This window comes from Anthonomus grandis, chromosome 12, assembly GCF_022605725.1.
Source record: "Anthonomus grandis grandis chromosome 12, icAntGran1.3, whole genome shotgun sequence".
NCBI lineage: Eukaryota > Metazoa > Arthropoda > Insecta > Coleoptera > Curculionidae > Anthonomus > Anthonomus grandis.
In genome coordinates, this window is record NC_065557.1 from 6,151,045 (window position 1) to 6,164,716 (window position 13,672).

Here is a 13,672-nt window from a genome sequence, read left to right on the forward strand (position 1 = left end):
CGCGAATTTGCTGTCTATCTGTGATAATACCTAGAATATTGACTTAACTATTCAACTCATAGCTGGGTAGCCTCCCGTATGGGACCTCAGTACCTTCTAGTGATGGCTGGATAACTAACCCAACTCTCTTCAGTTTTAAATGAATAGTATGTATGAGGAATTAGACAGGAACAGTAAATAAATTATCTTTATTTTTTTTGTAATCGAAGGCAGAACTTATTACTCAGCATGATTCGATTTTTAGGGAATTGAGATCGAGGTTTCTCTGCCGTGCTCTTTCCCCTCGTGAATTCCAGGCTGACTACGGCATTATTTTTCTACATAAATAAACTAAGTAGGTGTATTATCAAGACTGAATTTTCTTTAATACCATCCTAATAATTCAAGTTTCCCTAATTTTGTCTTGTCAAGCGCATCCGAGGTAAGTAAAAGAGAGAGTGATTCTGTTACAAAACACAACATAGGGAGGGTATTGGTTTCTTATTTATTTATTTTTTTCTCGTTGGATCTTTTCTTATTTACTAAAAAAAAACTTATCTCATCCATTCTTTATGGACGAACCTGGGCTTGTTATACTACAGTGCCTATTATGGGTAAAATATTTTTTAAAAAATGGCTAATTAACTGGCCCTCAATATTCAAAAGACCAATAAGGTTCTGTTTCCTATGAGATAATGACAAAATGATATAGGTTTCGTAAAATTCTTGGGTAGCAAATGACTAATGAAGATATAGGGAGCTATCAACTACACGAGAAATAACAGAAGCAGGTTTTCTCTCAATTATTATTGTCCAGTGTTTTAAAACAGGCTACCTGTGGAAATTAAGTCACTCAGTCTGAAACAATTTAAATGCAATAACCAGCTAGTTGACCAGTATTTGGCCTAGACATTTTAATTTACCATCAGGAATTTTTTTGTTAATACATAATCTCAAATCTATTTGTACCTATCTGCACAGTATAAAGAACAAGACAGTAGGTTCACTCTCTTGCGGCCGTTTGAAGTAGGGACTTCTAAACAGTGCCGACTTTTTTTACGCGGTCGTAAATCATTATTTAGTTTCGGCGGCAATCCTTTACGATACGGGGGGTGTTTGAAACATTTTTAATAAGGAATATTTTCGTACATCGCGGCGGGCAGCGTGTATGGAATTTTTTGAAATTAAAGGCACTTTGTATTATTGTTAAAATGAAATTGAAAGAATATTATTAAGTATCTCTTTTGAACAAATAACTGTAAGAAAAACACTTGGTAGATAGCTTTAAAATTAAGTTTATTAGAATGTACACAATTAAATCTTAGCTTTACGTTCCTTTCATGCTCTTTTCTCAACTGACCAAGAAACTACCTACCTAATATTACATACACTTAATTAATAATAACTTCGTTAATATAGCCATTTTTTAAATATTTAATAAAATTTACATAATAATGTGATAACAACACTCAGCATATAGAACTCGGTAACAGTGAAATATAAAAAGGCAGTTAAATAAAAAAAACTTATTAAATGCCTAATTATTTGCTTTTAAAATAGGGGATGAAAGAACAAACCACTAAAATTAAAATAAAACGAAAATAGGTGTTTTACAACCTAGAATTCATATAAATATGCAAAATAAATATAGTTTTACATTGGGGATTATAGTACACATCAATATTTTGAAACTCAAACCCTTAAAAACCACCCTTAATGACGAAAAAAATGCAGTTTTAAGTATGGTTAGACGGTATAAGTGGCTAAAATTTAATCAAAAATAATCAAATAATTTAATAAAAATAATCATTCAAATGATTGCAATGCAACTAATAATAAATCGGATAGCTTTCACTATTAAAAACCACCACTAATAACAGAATATTACCAAAAATTTTGCATTTTTTTAGATTAAAATTACGATTAAAAAAAATATCTACTCTAAATCGCTGATACTTTTTGAACATATTATTGGTACCTATATATAGTCCATTGTAGAAGGCTACGCTTTAATTTTTGAAATAAATACATAATTTTTTATAATAAATTTTTTTAAAACTGCAATTATTTTTATTTTATTCCTAACTTTTTTAATTTTTATGCTAATGACTTACGATCAAGTTTATTTTTAAAGTTTTTAATTTTTTTTTGATAGTACATACTTGAAAAAACGTGCTAGATATTTGTCTAAGAAACGTGATTTTTCAAAATTATTTCAAGTTATTATTTTACGTCATTATATTTTGTTATCTAAAAAAAGGGGTTATGTTCACACAGTTGTATCTCGGCGCCTACAGAGCCATATTGGCTTTATAGAGCCTATAAAGCCAATCTTTTATTTTTAAACCAACTTTTGTTTATTAGATTTTTTTGTAGGATCTCAATTTTCCGAGATATTTAAGAAATACTGAAGAAAAGCGTGTATTTTTTTCTGTAAACTAATCCATTTTTATTTAAAAAAAAATGTATATCCCCTTTTACTCCTGCAGCCATCTACGCAACATATCGCCGGCATTTTTAAAGTACAAAATTTCCGCACAACGCTATTATAGTTCTAATATTGAAGACGCCAAGGCCCTTAACTTTGCAACCAAGAAATTATGGTCCACTCTATCAAAGGTCTTGGAAAAGTCAGTATAAACAGAGTCGACTTGACACCCTTGCTCCATATTGCTTAAAATAAAATGTATGTATATTAAAAGATTTGTATTGGTAGATCTATTTTTTATGGAACCATGTTGCTCACTATTAAGTATACCACGACAATCACTGTACAGTTTTTTAGCAACAAGGGAGTCAAACAGTTTAGGTATTTCACTCTGAATGCAGACTCCCCTATAATTATCAACAGGCGATCTATTCCCTGATTTAAATATGGGTTTTATATTGCTCACCTTCCAGAAATAGTTATATTCATAGTTAAATATCTCTGAATATAACCACTCCTTTGCAATGTTTTCGGCTCCAAGACTATTCTCTTGAGATTCTTCTAAATAAAGATTATACATCCTACTTATATTCAAATGATTGCCGAGATATTTCTTATCTGTTTTTTCCCGGGAATAGTGTGACTCGTAAGCTGGAAATTTCGAAATATGGGCTCGAACAGCGTTTCGAACCTCCTCTGAGATTTTGTTGACAGGTACGTATTTTCCTCTTTTATCAGGTGTTACAATGCCTCCATCCTTTTTCTTTTTAATTGCAGTATCCACTGTTTGCTGAGAGATGCTCAGTGTATTTAAAAAAAAACTTTTTGCAAACCTTTTCTTTTACTCCGGCTCTTTCAAACCTATAGTTATTAGTAAAATTTCTTTTTAACCGTCTTTGACCAGTTACCTCCCTACGTCTTTTTATTGGTATTTGAGAAACGTTGGATGCTATGTATTGCCTTCTCACATTTATTATTTTTGATGGGCTTCAGAAATTCTTATTAATAATTTGGCGACGCTCCTGAGAAATTTTATTTCTACATAAAAGTTTGCAGGTATCACCACACGGTTCCTTAAGAGATTTCGATTTCATAATACGATTGCCACTGTCCGTTTTGTATTCTAATCCTGAATACCGTTTCCTTTTTGTTACATTTTTTTCCAAATTTTTGCATCTCGTCTTCTTTTTCGGGTTAGTATTTTAGCTTGTACTTTGCATTGATCTAGTTCAGCATTAGATGCACCTTCGTCTTCATCTTGCTCAGCTTCATCTTCTAATTCTGATGATGAATAATTATGAATAATTAGCATCCGCCACATCGTCATCACTGTCAAAATCTAATAATTCTCGGTCTGGAGTTCTATGCGATTGATGCTCCTTATCTTCTGCCATTTTGGGCGGCGCTTAGAGTGATCCTTCTATTCTAGTTTATGTTCGGTGCTATTTGTCAATATTATTTGAAAATCAGGTTTAATAATTTTGTATAATTTTTATATTAATATTGTGTGTGTTTTGGTACCGAATATCCATCTATTGAATATTGAAAAATAAACGACAAACCCATTAAACAGCCTTTTAAAGCCAATGAAATAAAAATAATTATTCGGCTGTGTAATGGAGAAGCGTCATAATTTTCGACGTTTCTTTTCACATAGACCAGTAAATGTTACATTATTAAAAAATAGTTATTAGAGGATGCGGTGATATTTTTGATTATTAATTTGTAGATTACCAAAAAAAGTAAATTCAATTTTTTTTCTAGGCATATTTAACATTAACTCGTTAAAGCTAAGATCCTTGCGAACCGTAAGAAATAAGATCCTAAAACATAGCCTTCAATACAAAGCAATTATAAATCTACATAGATTCATTCTCATTGCACCAGGTGTTAGAATTTTAATATGGCAAACTAATAGTCCTGGGAAAATATGCAGAAATAATTTTTTGAAGATTCGTTCCTTGGAAAATGCTATTTATTAATACAAGCAGCAGCTGGCCGAATTGCTAGTTGGTTGGCGATAAAAGATCTCCCCTCTCAGTTTTATTCAGTTTTTTTTTAATGTAAACGCTATATCAGGCGCTGCAATTTTTAATTGAAGTACTATCGGCGTTAATAACATTTTGACTTTGGATTTGGCCAATTAAAATTCATAAAACAAAACCGATTAAGTCAAATTCTCATTTATATGTCTCTCAGTCTGAGAATTAGAAGAATATGGGAATGAAGAAATGTGTTTCGGGTATAATGTGACAAATTAAAGGAGAAAAACACTTATTTCCAGGCGATCCAGACACTATTAAGAGAATGATGCGATGATACAAAGAAGGAGGAAAATTCAAATTCTCATTTATACACGTTTGGCGAGTTGAATCTTACGGATTGAGTTTTAATGTATTAGACCTAATAGATAGAGAGTAGACAGAGAACGACTGCATCGGTAACCTCCCACCGATAGCGACGCCGATTCTCCGTACCGCTCGCAATTTGATTTTAATTTTGATGTTTAGCAAGCGCTTGGAGATGGGTAGGTCAACCTCGAATCAAGTATTGGAATTTTACGCGCACACAAAAGATAAAAATGTCTGTTTTTTTTTAACGTGCTCATAATCGCAAGTCAAAAAAACAACTTTAATATGCTGAAATCTTAAAAACCTTTGGTGAAAACTAAATACAATATTTTAAAATAACATGAAAAATAACTCTTAAACAAAATAATAATTCTAATTAAATGGATTAATTAATAAGGTGTTCAAATACACCTCCTTGTTGGGCTTCACAGTATCCCAACCTGTCGTAAAATTCTCTAAGTACATTGGCTAACATTTCAGGTGTAATGGACCTAGAAATATTAATAATTCTAAGTCGCAATTCGTCCAAATTAACGGCTCTTTCATGTCGGTGTTGGTAAAGAATTTCCGTCAAATAGCCCCATAAGAAGTAGTCGCAAACAAGGCGTCAGATCTGGAGATCGCGGAGGCCATGGTATGGTACCTCTTGTGGAAATAAGCCGTTCAGGAAAAGTGTTTGTTAAACAGTCCTGCACTCGTCTAGCGTTGTGATCCGTCTTGTTGAAACCAAATTTCCTCAAAATTAACATCCAAGTTTCGTACAGCGGGTGTAATATTTTGTTGCAATAAAAGTAAATATCTCTCAGAGTTTAAGGTAACATCAATAAAAAAAGGCCCTTCAATGTGATTGGCTAAAATACCAGCCCAAACATTTACCTTTTGCGGGTATTGAGTTCGTAATGGTACACTCAAATGTAGATTTTCCCGAGACCCAATATCTCACGACTGAAGAATTATGTCGACCTAGAAGAGAAAAAGATGACTCGTCTGTAAATAAAATATTACTTGTGAAGTCGTCATTTTGATTAATTTTTTCTCTTAAGGTTTCACAAAACTCCAAGCGTTTTATTTGATCTTCTGACAAAATTTCTTGAGTGTTTTTAATTTTATAGGCTTTGTACTTATTTCTTTTCAAAATATCACGCACTGTACGACTTGGAATATCAAGTTCTTCAGAAATTTGGGAGCTAGAGCAAGGTTCACTTACTTCCACAAAAGCACACACCTTGACCTCCTTTTCAATCCTAGCGTCAGGTGTTCGACGAGGTTCCTGATCGCCACTAGAACATTTTGCACACCGATTTATACATCCCGACTGCTCAAACTTATGCCAGATATTATAAATTGTTTTAGCAGTAGGGACTTGCTAATCAGGATATGCAAATATAAAACGGCCGACAACTTCTTCTGCACTATCCGCATGACAATACCATTTTTTTTAAATTTTATTACTGTATCCGTCTTCGTACCAAAGGTTGAAATAAATTGTAAACATGATCGGCTAACACGTACATATGTAGGTATGCGAGGAAGCGCAACCGAACTTTAACCGGACTGATAAGCGCAACGACGACGCGATAGCCGCCCAGGGTGGAGCCAAGTTTGTTTTCGCTCTACTCCGTCTCCTTACACATTACGCAAAAATCATATTCGAAATTTTTCAACCGCCGAACGTGTATATCTACCTCAGTCTGAGAATTAGAAGAGTATGGGAATAAAGTGATGTTTTTTGGGTATAACCTGACAAATTAAGGGACAAAACTTTCCAATGCGTGACGAGAAATATTCCTTTTTGACGCGGATTGTCGGACAAGGACCAATCTAAAATTTATTGGAAATCACTATTTAAACCCATTAACTTATGCTAAATCATTTTTTACCCCAACAATTTTCGTATTCTTGCGCCATATAAATCATTTTAAAAAAATTACCTTATTAGCATTCGGCCCCACAGGCATACCCAGGGCGGTCCTAAGTTCCTCAGAGAGGTCCCCCGGTTTCTTCTCTCTCAATCTGGTCTCGAATTCTTTTCCCTCGTAATATAAATCGCCGTGGATTGTCATTTTTGGCTTCGTTTGCCACCTAAAACACATTTTATACATTTAACAAAAAAACCACATTATTTTTATACCATTTTCTTACTTGAAAAATGCATCGTGTAATTTTTGATAATCGATATCGATTTTTCCCAGTTTCGGTCTCGCTCGCTCTCTCATTTTAGCCTTAAGGGTCTTGGATTCGTCCTTTTCTTGAAGCGAGGCCCTCATCTCCATGATTCCCGTGCGTTTTATAAAATCGGGTAAATTAAAGGGCGGTTTTTCAATGCCCCTTTTGCCTTGAAGGTATTTTCTTTTGAAACACCAATGCCTTGGCACCTAAAAAAAAACATTTTAAAGCAAACACACCACTTGTTTAAACTTTTTATAACTCACTTGAACAGTATTTCTATGCGCTTTTAGCTGTACCAAAAGTTTCGGGTCTCTGGCGGTCACGTCATGCATCTCAACAACGTCTGGCCTGTGTACAAGCTGCTTTAGCTCGGCTACACTCAATCGGGTCAATTTCTTCAGTTTTCTTTTGGACATTTTCGATTTGTCTTCAAGTTTTTTCTAAAAAAATAATATGATTTGACAAAAATTAACTGGATAATTGATGTACTAGTTTGTGACCAAAGTTAGTATAAGTAAATGACGTGGTTGTGAGTTTATTCGTCAACAACTAAAGAAAATTGGTTTTTTCTATGCTAACGTTTCAAATTATATTTAATTAAAGGTTGGGACACACATATCCGGACCGTGCCAGGACCGAGACACGGCCGGGTGGCGCTCGTCCCTCGGTACGTTTGTCTTCAAGCCACACTCTTCCGGGTCTCGCCAGTGTTCCGTTCGTTTCCATTGCTGTGACATTGAAATATCTGTCGTCTTATTTTTTTTTTAATAGTTAAAATGTTTAGTAGTTTTCGAAATAGTGACTTGGGCATGATAGCCCTTGCTTTAGAGGAGGAAGAGAATGAAACAAGAATGAGAAAGCCAAGTAACAGAAATATATGGGTTCACAGTGCATGGAAGACAAGATCTCTACAAGGGGAGTTTCGAACGCTATTCCCTCTTCTCATCGATGATGAGACAAAATTTTACGAGTATTTCAGGATGACACAGTTTACATTCCATCAACTACTAAACAAACTTGAAGCAGAATTGAAAAAAAATGATACTTTTTGGAGACCATCAATTTCTCCCACACAACGCCTGGCTGTATTTTTAAGGTAAGTAAAATTAATTTAAGGGTATGTATTTGTTTTTCATATTGCTAGTTAATTAAAAGACGGGCATATTTAATAAACAAATTATATTATTATAGCAAAAAACTTTTAAAAAAGGCTCGTTAGTAGTGGTGACATATTTTTCCGCATTTTGCCTAAAATTCAAAGTATGTAGGACTAGACAATGATTGTACAGGTGAAGGTTCTGGCGTTGGAACAGTTAGCGACGAAGATGCTGGCGAAATCGGAGGAATATACTGATTCTGAGGGTAACTATTATTTGTGAGTTGCTTTAATTCAAACTCTTGTACAATTGAAAAAATGCTTCCTTTCGCCTGATTAAAAAGTATCGGATGCAGCGATTTAAGGGCTGGTGCTATACCCGCTAAAAAAGCATCAACCGGATGTTGCTCTTCCCTCTCTCTTGAACGTTTATTAGCTACTTTTTCAGCTTCTTTTTCTGCTAAAATATAAGTCATGAGCTGGCTTGACGGTGATTGTTGTAGATGGCGCTCATGCTGAAATTTTCGTTTTAACGGCGGCCTTACAAATTTGTTTTTATTATTGGAAGAGAGGGAGGACCCTGCCGGGGGCATTTGCGAAGACTGAGCAGTTATTCCACTTTGTGTTTCACTGTCCTGATTTTCAGTTATAGGTTCCTCATTTCCACTATTTTTTTGCGCAAAATCTTGAATATTAGAATCCTCGTCTTGAGATTCTTCTAAAGTAGATTCATGTTCACCCTCCTCTCCTTCGGGATTATATAGAACATTGGAAATTGTCTCTCGTTCTGCAATGTGGGGTAGCAAGAACATTAAGAGGTCTTCGTACTTATATTTGTGCTGACGCACAGCAGCTTGTCCTGAGCTGGTTTTCCTTTTCTGCAAAGTCTTCCGTAGCTGATCACGAACTGATGTCCACTTTTTCTTGCATTCCTCGACTCCACCTGCAACAAAATATAAAAAATATTACCTACTGAAAATCACAAAATGTTGAATGTCAAAGATTGTGAAACATTGTTATCGTTACTAATTCTAGATTTCTTAATTTAAGGTTAACCTCGTTTTTCTGTTTCAGATTCCTTGCTACAGGAGATTCTTTCAAAACCATTTCCTTTAGCTACAGGCTGGGAAAATCAACAGTTGCATCCATTATCCATGACACCTCTAAAGCAATAATCAATGTTTTGTTAGATGAGGTTATGCCTGTACCGAAAGAAAATGAATGGAATGCTATAGCGGAAGAATTTTGGAGAAAATGGCAGTTTCCAAATTGCATCGGGGCCATAGATGGGAAGCATGTTGTAATACAAGCTCCAAAAAACTCAGGAAGTCTTTATTGGAATTACAAGAAGACATATTCTATTGTGCTGCTGGCCCTTGTTGATCCGTGCTACAACTTTATTGCAGTAGATCTGGGAGCATATGGGAAAAACTCAGATGGAGGTATTTTGGCAAACTCAAATCTTGGAAAGTCATTAGAAAATAACAAACTTAATGTACCAAAAATTAAAGCATTACCTAACACCAATATTGAACTTCCAATGGTAATTGTTGGCGATGAAGCTTTTCCTCTGAAAAGATATTTAATGAGACCTTATCCAGGAAGGGGCTTGACAAATGACAAAGCTATTTTTAATTATCGTTTGAGTCGGGCAAGAAGAATATCGGAAAATGCTTTTGGTATCCTGCAACAGAAATTTAGAATATTTAATAGAACCCTTCAAGGAGATCCTGGAAATCTAACAAACATCGTTATGACTGCATGTATTTTGTACAACTTTATTCGAAAAATCGAAGGTTATAAGGTTTCTGAACAGGTGTTGAACGAAAGTGAAGCAGATAGAAAATCTGACAGATATTCAAATCTTCAAAACCTACCTCGGCGTCGTGGTAGATCTACAGATGCTGCATTTGATGTGCGAGAGCAACTGAAAACTTTTTTGAATTCACCAGAAGGGAGTGTAGAATGGCAAAAGGAGGTAGCGTTGAGACTTTAATTACACAACCGTACTTTGTTTTTTTTTTTGTAAAATTAAAAATTAAGTAGTATTAAGTAAAACTAGGATATCTACCTACTTATATAATAAAAGTGAATTGGCTATATTTTTTAATAATATTTAACATGCTTTCGAAAAATGTATTTGGTCAAGAAATGCTCTTTCATACATAAACGCCATACACCAACCAATGTTTTCAAGAATTACCCCCTTAAATATTAGCATATTATTAAGAAACATCCTGTATATTTTTGTCATCTCAAAAGCAATTTGTTTACCTACCTTTAACTTGCAAGTCTGTTGCAATTTGTTTCCAAACTCGTTCCTTACATTCAGTATTCCTATATTTCCCATGTTTTTGATCGTAAAGTACAGGAAATTTTCGTACTTCTTCTATTAACCTCTCTATGTCCATATTAAACACAGCTTTAAATTAATGCACTCGAGCTCCGTTCCGATACACCGGACGTCAAAAATTAAACTAACGATATTCCGCCCGGTCCGCACACGAATCGGCGACGTGACCCGGATACGTCACGATCATGTGTGAACATTTCCATATATTTTAATTGTTTTAATTCAGAAGCGGGTGACGTCCGACACCCGGCCGTGTCTCGGTCCGGATATGTGTGTCCCAACCTTTATCCTCAGGGCTCAATTAATGCGTTATTAAAGACGAAGATATCACAGGCTTAAACTGATTTGATTGAAATGTTGATCATAGATATTGGCACAATATAGGGATGTTGAACTGGTGTGTGGAAACGTGTTCACGTTTATGTGTTTGTTAAGTGCTGTCTGTTTGTTTGTGTAGATATTTTTTTAACTTATCCTATCTGTTGTGACTCAAATCCCTATATTGTACCAATATCTATATTTAACCTTTCTCTCTATTGCTTTTAGTCATAATTGCTTTTGGGTGGGTTTACTTTTGTTATATGCTTAATTTGTTTAAATTTGTTAATAGAGTTGTATTTTTTTTGTTACCATATTACTCATAACTGTCTTTTGTATTGGGATTTTCCTGTTGGACAATAATTGAAAATGAATAAATCCTAGAAAAAACTTGTTTACTTTACCCTTTGAGTAATAAACCCACAATCACGTCATTTACTTATTAACTGGATATTTGTGCAAACCTCTTCGCTGTCTTCCATATCGTCGTGGTCATCGTCATTCTTCATCTGGCTGGCTAGAGAAGTGATATTAGCCAAAGTCGGCGGCGGAATATTCGATTTTTCCTCTGAAATTTTAAATTGTTCGAAAATTGAATAGAACTGACGGTACTGCGGGGCCAGTTCGTGTAGACCGATTCTTTCTTGTACATATCTAAAAATTACGGTTTAAAAATTGATTTTCTTGAAAACCTGCAAAGGTTCCTACTCAATTTCCACATCACTAGGATCAGCGGGTTCTTCCGCCTCTTTTCCACCGCCATTCTCCAAGTTTTTCTCTTCGTTTTCCCTGGTCTTTTTGTTCTTCTTTCTCTTCTTCTTTTTCTTGTTTTTGCTCACTCGTTCTTTTGGTTCTTTGGCGGCAGGTTGCGGTTGCCGGGGTGTCTCTTCTACTTCAGGTTCAGCAGATTCAGTAATCTAATAGACAAACACAAAGATGTTTATTGGTGTTAATGCTACATAACAGAGTTTACATAAGTCAATAAAAACATTACAAAATTATGGTTAAGATATTCATTATTAAGCCTTGGCTCTATATTTCTTCTGAGGAGCAACATTTTAAAATGAAGTGGCAACCCTTAAAGAGAAGGTCCAGTTTTAATGTAATGATTTCTTTGAAAATTATAAGTATATATACAAAATCTTGTTTTTTTAAACATTGTCACTTGTATTTTAAACGTTATTGTAGATTTAAAGACTTAAGAGCAATCATCAGCATGTGACTTTGCCTGAAATGGATTTAACCAATAACACCTCTACAAACCTGTCTTTGAGTGGGTGTTGGAGGAACCGATTCGTGCATTTTTTAGTTTGCATGCGGTTGGACTTTTTTGCGTTTACTAACAAATAAGTCGCATGCGTATTTTGGTATTTCAAGACGTTTGTCTCAGTAAAGAATATAACATTTTTGTATAAGTGTTTTGTGTATGGGCTTTTGCACACACGGTATTCTGGATTGTGAATTTTTTTTTTCTTAATAAAACACCAATTTTTTGATTAGAAGAATGATATAAAGCACTGCACTAACCGTACAATTCTGTTAAAAATTGTATAGAATATACAAATAAAAATTTTACAAAGTAAAATTCTGATTCCAACCGAATCTTGTGTTATCAACTGTTTAGTGACCCGTTGATTCCTGACTGATCTTTGTACTATTTGTCGGCTTTAGTGAAGAAATTGAATAAGCGGTTTTAAGAAATTAAAATCTAATAACTCTGTTTATAAAGCTAAGACTGTTTATAAAACTTAATATGCCGCCTGTAATAAAATATTAAATTTATATTATGCGGCTGGCGCGGCGACTAAATAAATTATAGTCTAAACAAAAAGTTCAATCAAAATATCCTCATGTTCCTCTGGTAATACAGTTTATTCACTATTCAAATTAAGGGATTTAATTTATTCATAAAAAAATGCTTTTATATAGGAGGGTATTAGTATCACAAATTTAGGGAGAGAAGGAATGAAATATAAAAATGTTTATAATTTTGTCTGACTTTCAAATACATGTACCTAAAACAGTTTTTAGAAATTAAGATATAAACAATAAATTAGAGACATGTGAGTGACTTCCGTCAAAAAAGGGTAGAAGTAACCCTATAGATCGAAAAAAGAAATTATTATCATATACAAATTATATATATCAAACACTATTATATATATATATATATATATATACAGGGTGTTCATTTGAAAACTTCCCACCACGAATTTATCGAAAACCACTGTTTAAAAAAAAACGCCGAAATACGTCAAAAGGTTTGTCAAGAGGGACAACTTTCTAACCTAAAATTACTTCACCCTCTGCCCCCCAGGGTCATCCCCTCAAAAATTTTAAATGGCAAGGGGTATCGAGTAATAGCTTGTTTAAAAGGTCTTTCAAAGTCTTTTATTTTGATGTTTGATTTTTTTAAATCGGTCGATTCGTTTTCGAGAAAATTAGAAAAATCCTTGTTTCTCTTAATTTGTTCAGATAGAAAACAAAAACTTGAAAATATCAATAAGTGTTCAAAATGTTGCCCGTTTTTGGCCAAACAATGATATAGGCGATGTTCAAATTCCTGACGGACATTTTCAAAAACATGTTGTCGGATATCATGGCAGCTCTCGATGATGCGTTGACGAAGTTCATCCAAACTTTCTGGTTGGGGAGTAAACACAATAGATTTCAAATGACCTCATAGAAAAAAGTCTAACGGCGTTATATTAGGAGATCTAGCAGGCCATTCTATAGGCCTCCTTCGCCCTATCCATTTATCTGGAAACTCATCGTCTAGCCATTGCCGAACGGGAAGAATGTAGTGAGGAGGAGCGCCGTCTTGCTGGAAATATATTTCAGATTCCTTTAAATTTTTTATAAATGGAATATATATGGAGTGGGTCGAGTTATAGCTTCTTTGAAAGGTCTTTTGATTCTCTTTACGGCTATACCTAGTTTAAAGGACTTTACTTTAGCGGTTCTCAAACTATTGACTA

At 34.3% G+C, this 13,672-nt stretch overlaps 1 protein-coding gene and 1 long non-coding RNA gene across 2 annotated transcripts in view; both read right to left on the reverse strand.

The window, feature by feature from the left end:
- LOC126743029 (splicing factor 3B subunit 2) overlaps positions 1 to 13,672 on the reverse strand; it is a 33,500-nt gene that overhangs the window by 16,194 nt on the left and 3,634 nt on the right. The window contains exons 4-8 of the mRNA XM_050449954.1: positions 11,403 to 11,611; positions 11,159 to 11,348; positions 7,191 to 7,367; positions 6,901 to 7,133; positions 6,690 to 6,840 (exon numbers count right to left, since the gene is read on the reverse strand). Coding sequence (XP_050305911.1) covers positions 6,690 to 6,840; positions 6,901 to 7,133; positions 7,191 to 7,367; positions 11,159 to 11,348; positions 11,403 to 11,611 — 960 coding nt within the window. The remainder of the gene's footprint in view (positions 1 to 6,689; positions 6,841 to 6,900; positions 7,134 to 7,190; positions 7,368 to 11,158; positions 11,349 to 11,402; positions 11,612 to 13,672) is intronic.
- LOC126743030 (uncharacterized) lies at positions 8,090 to 10,348 on the reverse strand. Its single transcript, XR_007662758.1, has 2 exons — positions 10,302 to 10,348; positions 8,090 to 8,966 (listed from the first exon to the last, which is right to left on the reverse strand). It is a non-coding gene; the product is annotated as an uncharacterized LOC126743030 (long non-coding RNA).